Raw genomic sequence first — 21,260 nt, forward strand, 5'->3', positions numbered from 1 at the left:
CGCAGTTTCCGTCGCCCGCGTTATTTACGACACGCCTGCAAGGGCACGCGAGCAGCGCAGCCTCCTGATAGGCTGACGCGCTGAAGGAGAGGTGCCCGCCTGGCCGTGGCTGAGGAGCGGAGCCCCCCTGGTCCGAGTCGTGGGCGCGCAGCCGCTGCGTCACCGCCCCCGCCCCCCCCCCCCCCCCGATCGTCAGCGCGGGGGCCGGAGAGAGAGCTGCTGTGTCACTGCGCCGCCAGCGTGCCGCGGTGTCTGTGCGAGCAACACGATCTGATTGATTAAAGCAGCGCCCGCTTCCCCCGAGGAGGAGGATCTGCACATAACCCCCCCCTTGCCCTCACCCTCGCCCTCGCCACCGCCCCCCCCCCCCCAAACTCCCGGCTCATCTTTATTCAGTCCACCCCCGGAGGCAATCGCCTGCTGCTCGCGGCACGCTCTCCTCACTTCCTAACGCAGTCATCGTTTTTTTTTTCTTCTTCTTCTTCTCTGGATTACATCTGTTTGTAAGCGCGAAGGAGAAAAAAAAAAGCCGGTTTATTGCTGATGATTGAAAGGCATGCCACAAAAAAAAAAAAAAAAAAGCTGCAGTGTTCTCGAGATTAATTGTATGGCAGGAAGCAGTCACGCCTCCGGGGGCAACGATAGAAGCAGAGAGGAAATCACACTGCAGCCAGCCTACATAATGCCGCCACACTGGCAACGCCGCGTAGCGGGAGCCGTATTTGTTTCTCTCCGTATTTGTATTTGTGTGCGTGTGTGCTCGCGAGTGCCTGTGTATGCGCGCGTGCGTGTTCGAGAAAATTATGTGTATTTAAGCATTCTTTGAATTCTTTGTTTGTACTTCCAGCCCCCAAAGTGAGCAGGAGCAACGACGTCTCTACAGGCTGAAGTTACGCGAACCACGACCTCGTTAGGAATCGTTTTTTGTCAGTTTAGACATTCAATTAACATAACTTACGAGATAACTGCATTGAGCCAAATGTGTCAAGGCGGTCTGGATAGAAGGGAGACATCTGCTGCTTTTCGATGGTACTGCATCGGCATGATTATATTTAGATCCTTCAAACGCTGGGAATCTTCCCAGCTTTATTGCGCAGCAACAAATGAATGGAGTATGAAATTGGGCGGGGATTTTACGAGCGTTGTGCACAATGACGCTGACAGCTGCGTGCTTCAGCACCAGGAGAGGGCGGACAGCTCCTGGTTTCAGAACCACCAGTGTAGTGGACAGCTCCCCGCTTCAGCACTCGTATTGCTGTGAATAGTGCTCAAGCGGTCTCTGTGCCAGCATCTGCACCATAGTGGGGGTGACTTGGAATACCTGTTTTTCTCTGCATTCACCACACACCCTGTCCCATTTGCTCAGGGTAAGCCTTTGTGAAGTGGCACCTTCAGTGTTCATCTTTTGGCTACCGCACTTTCTCATTCATGGAATGACCTCCAGGATGTTTTAAAAAAACTAAGACGTCATGTTTCTGTGCAGTTCAATACTGAGTACTCAGGAGCCTGTTCAGTGAACAATCTGACCTTTTCTTTCAACATTTAATATTCTACTTCGCGTGTAATTCGGTGCTGTATGTAATTTTTGTATTTTCGCTCTCCTTTCAGATGTGCGGTGCAGGGCCCATTGAAAAAGAGGCCACAGCCTCAGTCGGTTTTGCCTGATTAAATTAAGGTAATGAATTAATCTGTTGGCCTCTGGAATACCTGCCGAACAGCTCCTCGGGCAAGAGAATGGGAAACGTCTCTTTCACTTACTGCGTCTCCCACATTTCAAATACAGCGGTCCTGGAATTGATCTCTGGCTAGGAATAAAACCTGGAGACAAAATCTCATTTTTGTGTGTGTATTCACTGAAATCCATCCTGTGTGTGTATTCACAGAAAGTCATCTTGTGTGTTTATTCCCTGAAATTCATCTCGTGTGTGTATTCACAGAAATTCATCTTGTGTGTGTATTCACAGAAATTCATCTTGTGTGTGTATTCACTGAAATGTATCTTGTCATCTGTCATCCAGCTGTACTCTGGGGTTAGACCCATAGGCCAGAGTGTGGGTTGAGGTGTGACAAGCAAGCAATGAGCAGTATTTTTTTAGTGGTGATGGGAGATGTAGTCTGCAGAGTGAAGTTGCGGTATTATTTAACACAGGCTCAGGACTTCATCTTCCATCAGTACGTCTGTTGGGATATGCTTTGCCTACAGTATAGATCCAACGCCTTGGCCCCCTAGAGAATGGTAGCTGTACTTGAAGCTCCACAGTGTAGAAGACTAAATCAAGAGCACATTTATTTAAAGGCTAACTGTATGGATTTTTGCATCACTGCATTTATGTGTGACTCCATTGCCTTCCCTCAACATCCATTTTTTCACAATCCGTATGAGCTCCTGTAACCGAACGAAGGTTCATTTTTATCCCTTGCCTCTGACTCTGTACATTTGTGTGTGTGTGTGTGCGCTTGTGTGTGTGTCTCTGTGTGGTTATGTGGACTGGTTGCCTCTATGCGCATGTGTGTATCTGTCTGTCTGTGTGTGTGAGAGAGAGAGAGAAAGCGGGAGAGACACACACACACACACACACACACACACACACAGAAACAGGATGTCTCTCTCAAGCTGCGTCTCTGTGCCCACTCTTTTGTAATTCATTTTCATTTGAAGATAAATATCCGAGGGACTTTCAGCGCACTGTAGCCGCCGCGCTGAATCTAAAGTGAATTTTTGCGAATGACACACTGCTTGGGCTATTCAGCACGCTTATGATGTGCGGCCGCTAAGCATTTCAATGCCGAACCGAGCGCCTTTCTCCCGCGAGTACGGCTTTGACTGGAGCCCTCGCAATGGACCCCTCAGCCATGGCGACCCGCAGAAGAAGGCGGGCACCACGCCACGGATCTTTCGGTGGGCAGCTCATGGAACACCCGTTGCATTGTGGGAACGGCGTGCGCCATTCTCCCAGCAGACTTCCTGGATGGTACCGTGGGTGTGAAAATCTCCCTTCATCTCCCACTTCTTTTCTTCTTCCTCCCTCTGGGTCCTTTCCATCGTCACATGTGCATATTCTATCCATCTCTAGATTTACATTCATTGGGTATCTGATTGACAGTTTGATCTCATCTCCGGAACACGAGGAAGATGGGACTTACATATAAAACAGCTGGGACACGGTTTCATATTTAACTTAACTCTACCTTTCCATTTCATTTTGCCTGCCTTACCGCTGTAAAAGCGAAGGCTCGGCTGCGGAAAGTTGCACAAATACTTCTCTGCAGTTATGTGGGCAGTTACCACGCCGACCTAAAACTAGTCAAACCGCTGGAGTACAAGGTGCCGGCAGCCAATCAGAAACTGAGAAACAAGTCCCCACCGCATTAATTATTTACCGTTTGGAAGCAGTTCTGAGCCTACATTTTAACCACCAATTTTTATGACCCTACGAACGTGGTCGACGTTCTACTTATCAAAGCGAACAATATACGCTAATTCTGATTAGCCTCAGAGAGACTCCTGAAAATGTTATTTTTTTTTTTTTCAAAATAGTTATTTTTCCCACCTGATGTGAAATTTTCATTTGTAATCTCCGCGCCGTCCACGCAGACCGAGCGAGGACCTCCGCAGCCGACGCGCGCTTCTGATTTACCCGCCTGCGAGTTGGCGGCCATTTTGTGGCCTACGCAGAGCCGCGCGGCTTCGTGGTAAACGCGGGGGAGCAGTGGCGCTGGACGGGGAAAACGGAGGCGTGTCTTCCGCTGGCGAGAGCGGAGCGCCCGGCGGGCGCTTTTAGGCGGGAAAACCCGCGGCGGTCACTCGAGCTGACTCACGCCCACCTCGCCTGCCGTTGACGTGACAGCGCTAATTTTATCCCGCTCCGGCCGACTCCCAATCACAGCTGATTTTAGCGGCACAGGCTCAAAGCGGAAACTATAAAACATTATCATTTCCTGATGGTCAGAAGAGCAGGCATTCTTTATTTATTTTTTTCAAATCCGGACGATAGTACACTTTCCCGTGGGAGTTCACTCATTTCTGTCTCGAACATCGTAGAGACCCCAGGGGGGCAGATACTGTACAATCCACTGTACCTAGTCGAGAGTAAAAACAAGCTATAATTTAGCAATCTCCCTACTTAGCCAGATAGGCTACTGTACTTAAGCACTTAGGCCCCACAGGGAATTTAATTGACCGTAATTTAAAAGGAGGCAGTGCCATTCTCCAGATGCTCGGCGCTGTGGAAATTCTGCGAGCCCGCACGGACGTGGTGACGACGCGCCCCAGTTCAGACTGGGATCCGGGATATAAAGTGCGGGGGCTATAATGCAGGTAGGGGATCGCCACATAAATCCGTGATTTATTTGACAGAATTCCCCATTTCCTCAGACGTCAATTTGTTCCGGTGAGAAAAGCTCATTTTTTTTTGTTGTCTGTCCGTCTCCCTCCCTCACGGCTGACAGGAGCAATCTCGAGCAGAGCCGCGTTCGAGTCACTGCTCTCCGAAATAGCGCTGCGCCCAGTGTGCCCAACTGCTCTCCGAAATAGGGCCGCGCCCAATGGCTGACTCCCGAATGGCGCAGGGATTGGGTACCGGTGCTCTGAAGTGACGCGGGGACCCTGAGCCCGTGTTCGTCCTTCTCCGTGCGCCAGACAACCGAAAGGAGGCGTGTCCCCGAGACGCGGTGTCACGCATACTAACGCGCTCTTTACCCACGTTGCTTCACTTTGACTGGTCATGTGACCTCAGAGCCGCCTATGGGCTCACGATGGGCTGTTCCGCTTGAATTCTGACCTGACCTGAACCTGCCCTGACCGTCCGCCCGCCAGCGCTGGGATATCAGTCTGTCTGTCTGTCCATCGCGCCTGGTTGTCTGCTACGATGAAATATGCGTGTGTCCTGTCCTGGCAGAAAGAAATGATTCCGGAAATGAAATGCTGAAGTGCGCTGATGTGGAGGTGTGATACAGGTGAGCGGGACCCTGGGCTGCTCGTGTCGTTTTGGCGGCTCTCGCAGATCCCCCCCCCCCCCCGCCCCGGAGACGCTGCAGATCGCCATGTAGTGTGCAAGACGCTCGACCGGCCGCTGTCCGTCCGTCCGCTCAGCGTCAGCGACCTCAGCGGCGTCCGTCCGGGGCCCGCATAAACACGCCACGCCTCCCCCCCGTCTTCACCGCGCTCCTGGTCCAATCACGGCGGTTAATGGTGCGTCACCGGCTCACTCGCCAGCGCTCACAGGACGGCGTGACGGCGAGCGGCGTGTTCACCCTTCCCAGCAGCCCCTGGGTGCCGCGACATCCTTCGCGGCGGAGCCACGCTTATCCATAACCCAACAACATTCTGACTTTGAATCAGATTCCCAGGCACACGGAAGGCAACGCCCTCTGATATTCCGCACGGCGTTCAATGACATTAATACATCGAAATATAAACGTAGCGGTAATATAGCAATTTAATTTCTTCTTTAATATTTAATATTTCTGCTTTTGTTGACAGCCTTACTGGATAATGTATGGTAATTCTACCGTCTGTCAATTTATAGATTCGCCTGCAGTGTTTGTTTGTTTTTTTTAAAGGCACAGTACATACAAACTGTTCTGATTGACCCATTGCGCACAGCACAGTGTGTTTTGCTCACGTGCTTCTCCATTGGCCTTTTAAGGTTTCTGTCTAAGCACACAGAAACATTAATTCAAGGATTTGGAAAAGAAATGCAGTTCCTCCTCAGAGACTAAGATGAAGTCAGGAAAAAAAAGAACACGTATGAATCTGCTATGCCATCTGTGGTGCTCTGCATGAACGTGCAATAAAAATTCAAAGAATGAGTTTGCGGCCTACTGTTAATGTAGCTTTTCTGTGGCAGGTTGCCCAACTATAATAAGGCTACAAATTAGTCTTCTGGGGGCAAGTGGGGAGAACCTTCTGGTTACTGTGGTCAGTGATTTAAGACCAGGTAATTGCCTGGTGGTCATGTATTTCCATCTTAATTACTAGTTTAACTTACTGCCACAGTCCTGCCCCGCCCCCCCCCCCCCCCTCACCCCCCCATCTAAGGGGCCTGCCCTCTACCCTGAACGACTCACACGAATGACGTGTTTCTCAGTCCTGGAAATCGCATATGGCCACAAGAGCTCGCCTTAATGCCCCCGGTAATCTCCCGTGCCGTCTCAAGGCTCGGCATCAGCAGTTAATCTCCGCCTCCTCCGTTACATCCCATAATGAAACGCGGAAGATCCCCTAACTACGCTTCGCTGTTGCCGTTGAGGAATCATATTACGCTTTTTGACGGCAGTCGGGAATTTGTCAGAGAAGATCTTTCGCCGCCCTTGCATACAACGAGCGCCATTTTACCTGCGGTGGTTTGGCTGCAGTTTCCTGCCAAACAAATCCAGCCAAGGAGATGCTGCCACCGCAAAAAAATGTACAATGATTGTTTCATAACACTGTCTCTTATGTTACTGTAGTAATGGCTGTGTGGTCTTTTAACAGTTATATAAAAAACACTGTTTCGTGGCATTGCAGTGAGGCAAATACAGTTTATATTTAAATGTAAATATGAATTTAGATTTTATTAGGCAAACGCTTTTCAAAGGTGGGCAGTTCAGGGGTCAGAAAGCAAAAGGCCTACCATGTGTTTCTTCCACCCATGAACTCGGCCAACCTGATTTCGCTAATTAGCTCTGCCTCCTGGCTGAGGAATTGTGCCAATTAGCAGATCCAGGTGATTGTAACGAAATACTGGAGAGGAATATTTAGGAACGTTTCCGAGCCTGGATTTTCCAGCTTTGAGCATTCTGATGTTCTTACATTCGGTTATCTCCGAAGCACTTGTGCTCAGAGCGAAATGGATTGAGCGTTAATAATTTTTCACACATGCTGACATGGCGATTGTCTGATGAGCCTGTGGTCCCAGAATTCATTAGTCCTCACCGTGGCATTTGTGAGATGATCCCGCCCCCTCCCTCCCCCACACAGACTTCCTTGATTCCCTGTTTGGATGCCCGATCATATTCGTAAGCCAGCCACTGCAAAGTTTTGGGGGCGCACAGACAGGATTCGCTGAACTCTCTGCCGTTCCGTCCCCCGCTGAGCACCACAGGCTTTCCAGAATAATGTCTCCCGTGTGGTGAGACAGGGAATCTCTGCTGACTGAAACCCTGCCTTCCTGAGTGTGCCAATTATGTGCCAGCCCGTTCTGCCAGCCAGGCAGCGGGCACGAGTAGCGTTCCATAACCAGAAGAAACAGGACACCGGAATACATGATCAAGCCTGCGATTTTAATTCCAGCGCTCTGACTTCAAGCCTTCATCGGGGCATTTCATCAGAAGACAAGACGTTGGTAAAATAAAATTGCAGAGAGCGAAAGTGCGTGCTGTTCTTGTCTTCTTTTGCATAATTATTACGATCACCGGCACCTTAATTTAAATTACGGTGTGCGTTTATTTCGCTGCTTTATTCAAGGATTCGATACCCGACCACCAGACTGAAGACTATTGTATTCATGCCAATTTTCTGCCCCCACTGTGAACCTTTTCGGAGCCAGCCAAAACATGACATTACCCTGCTAAATTTTACTTTTTTTTTTTTTTTTAAATAGCACAAATGGAAATAAAGGTAAAGAAAGAAAATCTTGTGCATCATTTTTTCTCTTTTGGAATACAGCTTCCAGTATCAAACCTAATTTATCCATCCATTCGTTATCTAACCTGCTTATTCCTGGTCAGGTCTCAGAAGGGCTGGAGCGTATCCCAGCATGCACTGGGCGAGAGGCAGGAATACACCCTGGAGAGGTCGCCTGTCCATCGCAGTTTATCCTAAACTGCATGTCCTTGGACTGTGGGAGGAAACCCACACGGACACAGGGAGAACATGCAAACTCCACACAGTCCTGGCAGAGATTCAAACCTGGGACCTTCTTGCTATGAGGTGAGTTCTACTCACTGCACAACCAGGCCACGCAACTGGATTTATATCAAACCTACAGTACTGGCAGATCTTATGGACACACTGTGCCTAAATAAGGTGTTTGGTACTCTTAAAACTTCTGTGCTCTTTCTTCTGTTGTTGTTTCTCGAAGATCAATCAGTTTTTGGAGGAAAAATATATTCTAAATTGTTATCTTCTTGACCACGACTGGCAATGATATTCTGTGACCATCATCAATTTGAAATTGATATACAAGCCAAAAATAAGTATTGGGACAGTGACACAATTTTTGTTGTTTTGGCTCAGTATTCCAGTGTATTGGATTTGAAATAAAACAATGAAGGTTGAAGTGCAGACTGTCAGCTTTAATGTCAGGGTATTTACATCCATATAGGACGTGTAGGAATGACATCCCGTTTAATTTTACACAGTCCCCCCATTTTAGGGGAGCTAATGAACATAATCTGAAATCACGTTATCATATTTACTACTTGGTTGCAAATCTTTTGCATTCGATGATTGGCTTAAGTCTTTACTCACCAGACGCTGAGTATCTTCCCTGGTGATGCTCTGCCAGGCTGTACTGTACTGCAGCCATCTTCAGTTGCTGTTTGTTTCTGCTTGTAGGCGTTTTGCCCACAGTCTTGTCTTCAGCCAGTGAAACGCATGTTCAGTTGGGCTCCGGACCGGTGATCAGCTTGGTCAGTCAGTAACATTCCACTTTTTGGCCCTGAAAAACTCCTTGGTTGCTTTAGCATTTTATTTAGGGGGTCATTGTCCAGCTGCGAGGTAAAGCACCGTCCAGTGAGTTTTGAGGTATTTGGTTGGGTCTGAGCAGATAAAGTGTTATGTTCTCTTCAGAATTTATCCCGATGGTGCTATCAGCAGTCACATGATCAATAAAAACAAGTGTGCCAGTTCCAGTGGCAGACATACATGCCAAACCCATAACACTACCTTCACCATCTTTCAAAGATGAGGTGGGGTGCTTTGGATCATGAGCAGTTCCTTTCTTTCTCCACACTTCCCTCTTTCCATCACTTTTTTTTCCAGGTTAATACTTGTCTTATCTGTTCATGAGACTTTGTTCCAGAACTCTACAGTTTACTTTTTAGTCTACAGGTACTTTTTTTAAAAAACTGTAACCGGGCTGTTCTATTCTTTTGGCTTACTACTGAGCTGCATCTTGCTGTGAACCCTCTGAGGTTATGCTGGTGTAGGCTTCTCTTTATTTCAGCATTTGACACATCTACGCCTACATCCTGGAGAGTGTTCTTCATCTGTTTGACAGCTGAAAAAGCTGTTTCTCTTCTCAACTGAAAGTATTCTTCAGTCGTCCGCTGCAGTGGTCTTCCGTGGTCTGCCGGGTCGTTTGCTCTTGCTGAGCTCGCCAGTGCTTTCCAGCAACGCGTGAAACGGTTGATTTTTGACACACCCAATATTTTGGCTTTGTCTCCGAACGGTTTATTCCGATTTTTCAGCCTCGTGATGACCAGCTGCTGTGTTTGCATCACACAGCTGGCCAAAAGGCAGCTGAGCAGCCAATCGTCCCATTGCTTTTGCCGCCCTAAAAGAGATACAAAAATAGATACACCTTATTGAACCCTGTGATGTAATCTGTCTGCTGCATTTCACCCATCCTAGTTACTTAGGAGCAGTGGGCAGCTACAATGCAGTGCCCAGGGACCAGCTCCAGTTCTGAGGCCAGGGCCTTGGCCAAGGGCAATGGCAGGAGTTTACCTAACCTGACATGCATGTTGTTTGGTGTGGGAGGAAACCGGAGTACCCGGAGGAAACCCATGCGAATAAGGAGAGAACAAGCAAACTCCATGCAGAGAGGATCAGGCCAGCTGGGACTTGAACCCAGAACCTTCTTCTTGCAACAGTGCACCGTGTTGTCCGACAAATCCCACACATATCACCCAATATGGATATAAATACCCTCAGATTATAAGCTGGCAGCCCACACTTTAACTTCATATTCATAATTTTATTTCAAATCCAACGCGCTGGAGTACACAACCAAAACAACAAACACTGTGTCCCGATAGTTTTGCATTTGGGAAACACTGGGATAGCAGCTGGATAGATGTCAACTAAGTTCTTAAAGTGTAACTCCTGTAAGCACTCGCAGGTTGCCTTTTCTCCCAAAAAAGTAAAGTTGGCATACTTGCTCACGGCTATGACAAGGCAGCGTATGAAATATTGTAGCTGTTCTTGTTTGCTTAAAGCCATTTCAATTTCCCTGGCAGTGAACAAGGCTGGCTAAAGACACAGTGTGGTTTTCTGTTGTGTTATAATAGGTTTATTTTCACAACACAAAGGGACCACAAGTAATTTATTATTGAGTTTCAAGATGGAGAATAAGCTCCGGGTTAGACAATAATAAGTCATACAAAAGTATTAAAAAAATACATTCAGAAATAGCAGTCATGCAACAATGTGCTATATTAGTGGCATATTACTTAATCTTAGAGGTATTTTTTTCTATTCTTATTTTTCTGCTTTCTGTTTATTTTAAAATTCAGTGCATCACTATATTACATACATACATTGACATCTGTGTTGATAATTTATTTACACATCAATTCATTGTATAAGTAAATGGCCAAATTTATGAGTAAATTAACCAATAAATCAATTAAGACGTGAATAATATTTATAAAGTAATTGAAGTAAAAGTTGGCCAACATAATGCTGACAGTTTAAAAATTTTTCAATCTAGCTCACATCGCATCAGTATGTCGAAATGTCATGTGACTGTCATTTTTTGGGAATGATTAGAAAATGGCAAATAGTTGTCCTCAAAAAAAATAAAAATTCCGGCAGCCAGCAGCCTAGCAGTCTTTCAAGGGAACAATAATACTGTTGGCATCATGTCTGTCAGCATGGCTGACTGTAGCCTTGGATTACAGAGTAGGAAGGGGGGGGGGGTATTTCTCCGAATATCATGAACACAGTGCAGCATTCCATTTTCTCATTTTCCCCTTGTTTGGTGCACCCCCCGCCCCCCGCCCCCCATTGAAAGCCTATATCACCAACACCTAGAAGCCGACGCCCAGGCAGTCAGGCAGGGGGTGTTGCTAGGTGCAGCCTCACGCCAGGACACCCCGCTTCGTCAAGCTACTCAGCCATTTGGCGGGAGAGTCGCTGTGCCGCGAAGCGGGACGACAAAGTTTTGATTCCTACTTGTGGTGAGTAAGCTGTCTGGATTCTCCCTAATACCACACTTTCCAGTATCATCAAGGGTTTCCATGGTGACATTTCAGAACAGTTCACAAACTGGTGCTCGGACAGATTCTTAATGCAGGTGGTCTCATGTTTGCAGCAGTGTGACTGCGTTCTGTGGCCCAGCCGTGACCGTTCTGAAACTGAAATTGCATGTCGGACTGTTTGTGAAACTTGCTGTGATCGCACCACACCACAGACGTTCAAATATCCATTCAATTTGAGAAAATCAATTAATGTGATTGCTTAACAAACGATTCTTCTCCGGGCCGTGGATAATGGACAGAACCAAGCGACTCCCGCAATTGATCAGTGTGACGTTACTACAGCCATGCCCGTTTGATGGAAATGAACAATTAGTCGTAATTAATTTGATGTTTTTCAGTGGCTTCCTGACTGCGGTGTCTTTGGTCTCATCCTCACAGTGTCCGTCTAACAGTGTTGCATTAATTTCAGCCATGCTAATGCTTAAATCTCAGTACTCCATATGCTGCATTGATTATAACCCATAGGGAATGACCTGCATTGTTGCAGTGATGTGCCCCTGACAATTACCAGTGATTAAAGCCACACTGTGCTGAAGATCTGACTACCGAGGTCTTTAACCATTGGTGAAGAGTGTTGATGTGACTGTTGAGGTCTTTAACCATTGGTCAAGAGTGTTGAGGTGTCTGTTGAGGTCTTTAACTATTGGTCAAGAGTGTTGAGGTGACTGCTGAGGTCTTTAACCATTGGTGAAGAGTGTTGAGTGGACTTCCCAGGTCTTTAACCATTGGTGAAGAGTGTTGAGTGGACTTCCCAGGTCTTTAACCATTGGTGAAGAGTGTTGAGGTGAGGAAAAATAATCAACCACAGCACTTCTGTGTTCAGGGATGTGACACTACTGTTAAACCTGTGGTCATGTTTGCACAGACAGGAAGAGGTCACACTTAAATTACGTAACACATGTGTCTGTGCATCTGCGCTGTGGTTAAGCGAGTGCTTTGTAACTTCAAGGCAACTTTTCTTAGTTACATAATTTGTAATTACATAAATGTTTTTTTAATTATTCTATGCTTGGTGTTAGCCTCAGGGTTACATCAAGAATATAGACTTAAAAAATAAACAAATAAACAATGAATAAACAAAGTCTTGCAGATTGCATGAACCAGAAATTAGTATATACATCAGTGAATTTGTAATAATGCTGTATGTGTAAATCCATAATTACAAAGTATTAATAATCTGTACCTGTAGCTGCCCATTTACGTGTTCTAAATGAATACCTGAGATACCATTTTGTATTATTCTGTATATCATTACAGAACATAATTTCATCTGACAGGAACAGGATAGTTACATATATTTTTGTTTGTTGACATGTAAGCTATAAGATTATCCAAGAGCAGGACATGATAGCATATCATGTATTACACAAGACACACAAGTTGGTGGATGTGATTGATAATGAAACTGCAAATAAATCACTTGCCGTGTAGCCTACATTTTATAAGAGCTTTTTAAAAATGCATTTGCAATCTTTCTCCGACCAGAAATAGTTTAGTGCCTCCACCACTACTTCAAGGGGAGTCAAGGTCAGACTGCAATAAAGAATCAAACAAACAGCAAGCTCATCGCATACTTTTCATACTGGTGTAATCAAAAGCAAAAACATTTTTAGACATTTGGTAAAGCACAAAAAATAATCTATTAACGTATGAAGGTTAATGGCCCACATGATTTCCCCCTTGAAATACATTTACGAGAATAAATCAGTAGAATAAAATCGGTGCCTCTCCAATCACATATAATTAATACAGAAGGGAAGATGTCCACTGAATTCGGTTTTATTTTGGTATTCTCGCGAACCCCTCTTTCATAAGCAGAAGACTCGAGGAGCCACGATAAGTGTGCACTGCGGAAGAGCGAAGTGGCTGTAGCCGGACTGGGAGGAGCTAGAGACTCACAGATTGTTGTGTTGCTACCCCCCCGGACCCCCCCCCCCCACCCCTCCTCTGTGTGCCTCTCTCTCTCTCTCTCTCCGTCTCTCCCTCTCTCTCTCTCTTGTCTCCCTCTCAGGTAATTCACTTCCAGACAGCGCGCGGCAGGCTGCTGATGCTGCTCGAGCAGTTGCTCCTCTCCTCCGGCCGCCTCTCCCCGACAGCATACCTCACCCGACCAGTGCCGGCGAGCATCCGCATGCGGAGCCGTCATCTCGCGCTCTGTGGAGACTAAAGCCCCGGATCTCTTTCACTGAAAAGACGAGGGAACGTCAGTGCTCGGCTGCTTTATTGGAATATGGAAAACCCTATAAAACCAGGAATCTGATTCCGTCCGTTGGTTTTAACGTCTTTAAGTGCATACCTTTATTGATACGGATATTTAACTTCCTTGCATTCAGTTGCTTCTGCTCGAAATATGGAAGTTCACCTCTTATTTTGCCCATGGTTTCAGCTGAGCATAATGCAACGTCTGTGAAGCACAAGTCTCGGTTCGTTCTCAGTCAGACCGGACCTGCATGTCAGAAACGCAGTGGGAGGGGGGGATCCTGTTAGCAGTCGAAATTTGATTTGATTTTGTTCCTGGTTCGGATCGGATCGGATTAGTTTTTTGCTGGGTGGCGATGAGAGGAAGCCGTGTGAATTCAGGATGATTTGACGTTCATAGGAATTTTTTAACAGGGTTGCTGGAGATTTAAAAAAATTCTCTCTCAACTGAAAGCAGCTACAATTAGGTAAAAAAGCACCAAAGCGAGGCGGTTGCAAAGAAGACCGTACGCCCCTTCCTGGAGCGTTTCCGTCCACTGCCAAGCGTGCACAGCCGCTCGGGATTTAAAACTATCACCTCGCACGCATCTTGGCTTCGACATTTCCGAGGGGAAAACAGCCTTAAACTGCGGGAGAAATGAAAGTTATACCGACTGTGTTGTTTCTGGCCGTGTCCTGGAGTCTGAGGTGGAATCCTGTGCTCTCCGATTCCATTATACACATCGGTAAGTTGTACGTTTTCTCCCAAAGAAACGTCAATAGAGGAGTTTCCTTGGGACGTTTTTTTTTGTTGGCTTGAGCTAAAGCTCACGCGTGTCCATGTTTGGCAAAATGTATTTAATTTATACATTTTAGTTTACCAATGCGAACGGGTTGAACGACGTGAGGAAAGCAGCGAGTTTACTGCGGTTACCATTTCTGTGTTTTTAAAAAAAACATATAGTGCTGCATTTCTGTGTATTTTCGTACCCATTGCGAAAATCACAATGTCAATTTGCATATGAAATTGGGTGGAAGGAATTTCTCCTCTAATGGCTTATGGTGTGTGGAACCACCGCAGGGACGAGCATTTTCTCTCATCCCTACACGAATAGCTCGAGCCTGTTCAAAATGTCCTCTGGAAATCTCGGTAATATATTCGTCAAAATACAGAAAACTTCACGTGCATGGGTCAGACGCATAGCATTACTTTCCGCATAATTTTATATTTCAGTTGCAGGCCTACCCGTTTCGGAAACGGTCAGTGTTTTTATTTGACTTTTTTGAATGACTTTATTTATCAGATTGGTTTACGGTTTGATATATGTTTGCCTGGTTTGCATCTTCTGTTTTTAAAATATCCTATGTGGTGCGCGTGTCGGTGAAAACAGGTGGTCTGAGTATTTGGTCTACGTGATTTTCTATGGACGGAGAAGAAACGCTGCGGGTGTGGAAATGCACCCAGCGAACACATAAAGTGGATTTGCTGACATTTCTTTTTTATTCATATGAAATCGTAGACGCGGTGGTATTAAACTGAGAACGCGACGTGATTTCATTTGAGACCTTTATATGCTTTTGGAATATCTGCGTCGTCTTAAGATTCCGCGTGCAGCCGCGAGCCACAAGTAGAGCACAGTGCCAGTGTCGCACTCTCTCTTGTCATTTCCCTGACACTGTGTGTCTGTGAGTGTGCGCGTGCTTGTTGTGCGGGGCGGCTGCGCCGGGCAGCCGCCTGGCAGGATGGACGCGGAGTGGCCGTGAAGCGGCGGCGCGGTTAAAAAGAGGAGAGTTCCAAATGGGTCAACGCGTACGACTCGGTTCCCTGAAATAGGAGAGCATATGAGGGATGATATGTGTAGACGTGTTGACGAAGCTTCGTATTAAACATAGATATTTGATAAAAATGCATGTCCCTATGCTTTAACACTGCAGTTGGGCCTCATTATTTATTTACAACACAAGTTATTCCAGGCACGAGTCTGCGGGCGCGTATTTACCCCCAAATGCACTGTATGTCCCGTTCTTTGTGTTTCTTTTATTTTCATTTTATGCCGTGTGTCTAATTACATGCTGCAGCTGTGATTCCAGACTGGAGCTATGTTCAAACTGGGTGCTTGTGTGCCGACTCGTCCCTACACTTGTTGCAAATTATTTCAGTGGACTATTGAAGCCTATGTGTTTTTTCCAGTCTTTTTGCACGTTTTAATGTTCATCAAACGCATCAAGAACATGGAAAGTCATTCTAGAAATATTTCCGTATGGCTATAATTAGCCTATGTCTTAATCGGTCTATCGCTCAGTTTGACCTGAAGCGAGATTTGGAAGAATTGTCTGTCTTTGGTCCGATTTCACTGACTGTTCGCACGTCATTCGGTCGTTCGTGCTTTCGGTAGGACGGTTGGAAGTGGACGCTAGGCTCCAACGACCTGTTCCTTCGAAGCTTCATTTGTTGCGTGGAAACAGTTAGGTTAAAAAAAGAACCCCTAAACCTGGATTTGTGACAATCAGTGGAAACTTTAGGAAGCGCGTCTCCATTGTGAACAAGGTGCGCAGTCAGGATTTGGAAGGAGATGCACGTTCCCTCTAAAGGGGTTACGAATACGTCATCAATTGGATTTAGTTCAGTTTAGGCGACACATGAAATGATCAACATACCTCATGAAAAAATGACACCGAAGACAGATGTGACAACGACACCACCACCACCAATATTATTATTATTATTATTAATAATAATAATAATAATAATAATAATAATAATAATAATAATAATAAATTCCCTAGAACCATAACATTAAAATTAAGTACCGTTTACCTTTCAGTCTTAACTAACAATAGTTTAATTAATATAGTTTATGGTTTATAGATCAGCATAAATGTATTAAAACATATTTCCATGATAAAAATTCAAAAAAACTTTTGTTCACAATTCACGATTTCCTGTTTTCTCGGTAGCCTTTGAATCGATACCTAATTTCCGCCGCCAGTCGCTTTCATCGCTGTAAGAGAGAGATCACTTACATAAGCGGTTGCGTCTGCAAAGGTTTTTTTTCTGCCCAGAAAATACTTCGCACTCATCTGTATTCATATTTGTGAGCACACTGTTGCAAGCCAAGCGCGAGAAGCCAGATACAAACGACCGTGTTCGTTTTGTGAAATGCTCTGATCGAACTGGCACGAGAATTCATGCAGTTCAATTTGAATGGTGTTGCTTTCCAAATACGCGGGGAACATTGTTGCACAAAAATACCTTCGGATTTATATGGGAGAGCGATCTATTTTAAGCAACACTTTGGCGACGTTAGAAGTAATCCCTTTCTAATCTCTTTCTAGCTGTAAAAGAAAGAGAGAAAGAATCGGTGACATCAACCTAAATGCGATGCTTCAGCCTCCCCCCCCCCCCCCCCCCCCGCGCGCGCTCCGGCGACTGGTGGAAGCATTTCATCACGCGCATTACTTGATTGCTGAGGAGCCTCCTAATGATCTGCATGCCGAAGAAAGAGCCCGCGCGCCGTGTGCTGAATTGCAATGGCACGGCGCTTTATGAGGCTATTCAGAAAGTCACTGTGATTTATGTCGGTGGAAAGCCCCAAAGTCCCCGGTATTATCCGAGCTGCCCGATCCATTCCTCATACGACGCATTCACCCCCGTTCGGTGCGCGGGCTTAGTGGGCTACTAACGCAAATGGAAATAATGAGCGCCAAAAATACCGTCCCACTTACAGCCGCACCTCTTCTACAGAGAAGGGAAATCTAGGTGAACTGATTTCATGTGCACATTTTTAGCGTTTTAGGAGTGTTTTAAAAACGCGGCTGAACGCGGATTTGATTAATTGCCTGACACTTCCAGTCCAATTTAGTTTTTCCAATAATGCTTTTTCGCCCTAGTTTTTGTCCCAGTAGAGATTTTCATAAACGACTGTATTTTCAACACCTCTCAGCTCATAGTGTATTTTCCAATGTCTTCTTATTTGACCTGATTATATTGGGGATAACACATATCAGACCTGTCTTAAAAACTGATCTTTTTGTCTGAAGGGGGGTAGTTTCATAAAGCATAATCTGCATCTCTCTTTTCTGGCGTTTGCACCGAAATCATAATCGCCTGGCTGAAGTTTCTCCCGTGCGCAGGTAGACTGTTGATAAAAGCACGCCTTTCAAGCGGACTGCCGCCACACTGTTCTCGACCTGTCAGGATGACTCCTTGCCGTTCCGTCGCACGGCTACATCGCCGGGTGCTTTCAAATGTGCTTTTATCCACTCGCGGAGTCGACTGTGAACCGCGACGGATCAGTTGGTCCGCGGTGTGTCGGGGGGGGGGGGGTGGGGGGGGGGGGGGGTGTAGCGGCTGGGGCGTCGGTGGTTGGAAGCGACAAGGCGTCGAGTGCAAGGCGGTGCTGTGCGGCGCATGCGTTCAGACGCCGTCGCCGCCGTCGCCGTCTTCCGGGAGAGCGGGGACTTCAGATGCTCCCCGGGTCACTGGCGTGAAACCTGCATCGATGCTGTGCCACTGCAGGGGGGGGGGGGGGCAGGAACAGGTGCATGTGACAAGAGACACAGACTGACAAGTATGTGTGTGTGCATGTGAGTGAGTGAGGGAGGGAGAGAACAAGAGAAGGAGAAAGATGGAGATAGAGAGAATGTTGGTGTTTTCCCCTATAAATTTGTGTACGAGTGTATATCTGTGATCATGTTCACATCTGTGCCTGCTTGTGTGAACATACACATGTGCAGTACATGTGTGTCTCAGTGCTTGCATGTGTTTGTGGAAGATAGTCAGTAGAAGCACGAGTGCACATCTGTTCATGCCGTGTGTGCATGCTTGGGTACCAGTGCGTGTGTGAGCATCCGTGTTAAACAGCAATTAGTATTTTTTTTTGCATGTGTTTATCAGAAATCGGAAACCTGCTTGCACGTATCAGTTTTGCATGTACGTGTGGGGGACGTGGGTGCATTTGTTTATTTCTGTACATGTTTGCGTGTATGTGTGTACGCGTGTGTGTGTGTGTGTACACGTGTGTGTGTGTGTGTGAGACCGTGAGGTTCTTCTGGCTCCTCTCAGACACGTGTGACCGTGGACGCACGCTGAGCGAAGGCAGCTGCATTGCTAGGCCCTGAGCTGCATACCAATCGAGGCTCCACCCCTGCTGGATATTTGTGGCGCGCACGGGGGGCGGCAGGGAAAGGGGGGGGGGGGGGGGGGGACACAATAAAAGTTTTCATTGACCCTGAGAGAGTGACGTGGCAGCGGTGTGCTGACTGTAAATGACACACGGCGTAGTGGGGATGGGACTGGATCTGAATGCATTAGACTCGCTGCAGGGGATGAAACATTAGCACAGGGTATTCGCCTGAATATATATATATATATATATATATATATACGTCTTCAAAGGGCATGTATTTGAATAATAGTTCCCGCTCCGCTTTTTCCCAATGCCGTCGTAATGACAGGTGTGATAGCAATTAAATACGCGGGGAAGCTGTAATATCTCACTTCCTGTCAAGGCTGCTGGTGGTGGACCAGATGGGGAGTGCTATTTTGGCAGAGGCCTGCGTGGGAACCGGTAAGGAGCGCAGGGGTCTCGCTGACCGTCACCTCGAGAACGTCTCCAGGGTAGCGCACCTCATGGTGCCAGATGTTGGACAGGTGTGTGTGTGTGTGTGTGTGTGTGTCTGTGTGTGTGTACAGGCCTGTACAGGACAGGTGTGTGTGTACAGGCCTAGGCAGCTATATGACATCAGCCATGTGGTACCAAATTTCAACGAGACGCACATTATTATTATTGTTGTTGTTGCTGTTAGTAGTAATACTTATTAATATTGTTATTTTTATTATTATTGGTTTGAGTCATGCAGAAGTTGATACCGTTATTTCATCATGCAGTTTTTTTATTGTTTTTCTTTAATTTTACCAGGGAGGTCCCATTGAGATTAATGTCTCTGCTACCAAGTGCTTTAGTATAAACACAGAAGATAACTCATAAAATGCAAAGAAAAAAAATGTAAAAAACCGACTTCAGATCATACCATTTGGCTATTATTAACATGTCCATGCTGTCCCGAAGGAATGTTTTGAACCCTAAACTTTAAATTCTGCCAAAGTCAGAGGACAATCGATCTTTAATCGTTTTTGGAGGGCTGGTTCCGGAGCAGGTTGCGTTTTAACTAAAGGTCATCTGTCTGAATTCAGAGAAGGGATGAGGTACTCTTTTAAAAGGCACTATAGACCCGCAATGCTGATTATAATTGTTACTGTTCCCCGTCAAACGAGCAGATGTTGTTCACGCATCACTTCCTGTTGAGTGCACTCTCATCAGGGATCTGTATTGAATTTATTAGGCGTGCAGGGTATGGAGATTCTGGAGCTGATATCAATAACTGGTATTTATCCAGCCGTATTGGCTGATGCCGATGCTTCCCTGACACGCAAACTGCTACCAAGTTTCCAAATTTGTGGAAGAAATAGAGCACAGATGTGCACTACAGTGGGAAAGCAGATTTATGTGTTTAACAAAATACTTCAATTTGCTTACTTTATTATTAAGCAGAGAGCATGCGTCTAGGGACCTGCCGAGTCTCTTCATAGCCTTGCCTGCATGTTTGGCTGGTAAAAAATAATACATAAAAAATGAATAAGTGGTCCAGATTACTGTTATAAAGCTTTTTACTGAGCATGACATTTGCACTTAATGGTGGTGCATGAACTGTGTAGCCTTTCTAATGCATGTATGGTTAGTCCATCATGTCAGACAGGATCTTACTGTATATAGCAGGCATACTTAAATCTGGCCCTTGAGGCCAGTATCACAGCCGTTTTTCTTTTCTACCTGATAAATAATCATTTAATAAATCGATTAATGCCAGTGATCGCCCAGAGATCTCACCTGGTGTCCCAGGTTTAAATCAGTCCTTGATTGGCGGGGTAGAATGAAAACCAGCTGTACTATGAAAAAGCACCACAGCACTATTTCATGGCCCAGTTTTGAGTATCTCTGGTTCATCGCGATAAATTATTGTTAAGTATTTATAGACTCTGATACGACCACCAATCTTACCGTGCTTCACCGTGTGACTTAACGTTGCCATGGTGAAGCATGATGTTGCTTTTTTGGAAATCACGTCTCAATTAAGTCTTAGCATTTTTTATTTTTGCATGTAATTTTCTTAAAAGCTTGGTTATGCCAGCCTTGTTTATCGAGATTCAGTATCAGAGAGAGAGAGAGAGAGGCACTGGCTTCCTTTGGGGACCCATTTTGTGCCTGCACTCTGTGCGGCGTTCTGTGTCTGGGATTCCAAACAGCTTCGGGAGCTGTGTTTTCTTAAAAGATCAAAGTGAGTCATCGCTTCGTTATTGGAGAGCGGCGTGAGCTAACAGAAATATTTCTTATCAAAGGCTTCAGCGAACAAACAGGCTGAAGATGTCTGGTGGGCGGCGTGCGGAGTTGAAGGACGAAAACTTGCAGCGCCATTGGTCTGGAGACGAATCCCCGGCTGCATCAGTACCCCCTCTCATTTGGAGCCCCACGATTAGTACACATTTACAGGGTGTTTCCTGGCTCAAAACAGGGGCTTAGGTGGTGAGTTTGTGTGACAGAGACTGCGGTCGGTCCGGCATTTCTGCCACCGTCTTGCTAGCTTGCTGCCTAGTCAGAACGCTGAGGTGCACAATCTGACCAATCGGCACGAGTCTAGTCATGATGGGCCAATCGGAGTGAGTTATTCAGTGCCGTTCTGATCCTGCCCTGGGGTCAGCATCAGTTTGCACAACTGCATCTGGGCGGCTTGCACTGCCGCCTTCGCAACCCGGGCAACAACAAGCTTAGCCTTTATTTGGCCACACGTTAGCCAATAGGTCCTTTTGAAATCTTAACCCGACGAATGAGTGACAA

At 46.2% G+C, this 21,260-nt stretch overlaps 1 protein-coding gene across 2 annotated transcripts in view; it reads left to right on the forward strand.

Annotated features, from left to right (window-relative positions):
* Positions 1–13,139: 13,139 nt before the first annotated feature.
* Positions 13,140–21,260, forward strand: part of grid2 (glutamate receptor, ionotropic, delta 2) — a 377,520-nt gene continuing 369,399 nt past the window's right edge. For both annotated transcript variants that reach the window (XR_004761248.1, XM_035379838.1), the window contains exon 1: positions 13,140–14,111. Coding sequence is in view for 1 of the 2 variants with exons in the window: in XM_035379838.1 (XP_035235729.1) it covers positions 14,024–14,111 (88 nt within the window). In the remaining variant the exon portion in view is untranslated. The remainder of the gene's footprint in view (positions 14,112–21,260) is intronic.

The sequence above is a fragment of the Anguilla anguilla genome, chromosome 10, assembly GCF_013347855.1.
Source record: "Anguilla anguilla isolate fAngAng1 chromosome 10, fAngAng1.pri, whole genome shotgun sequence".
NCBI classification, from domain to species: Eukaryota; Metazoa; Chordata; class Actinopteri; order Anguilliformes; family Anguillidae; genus Anguilla; species Anguilla anguilla.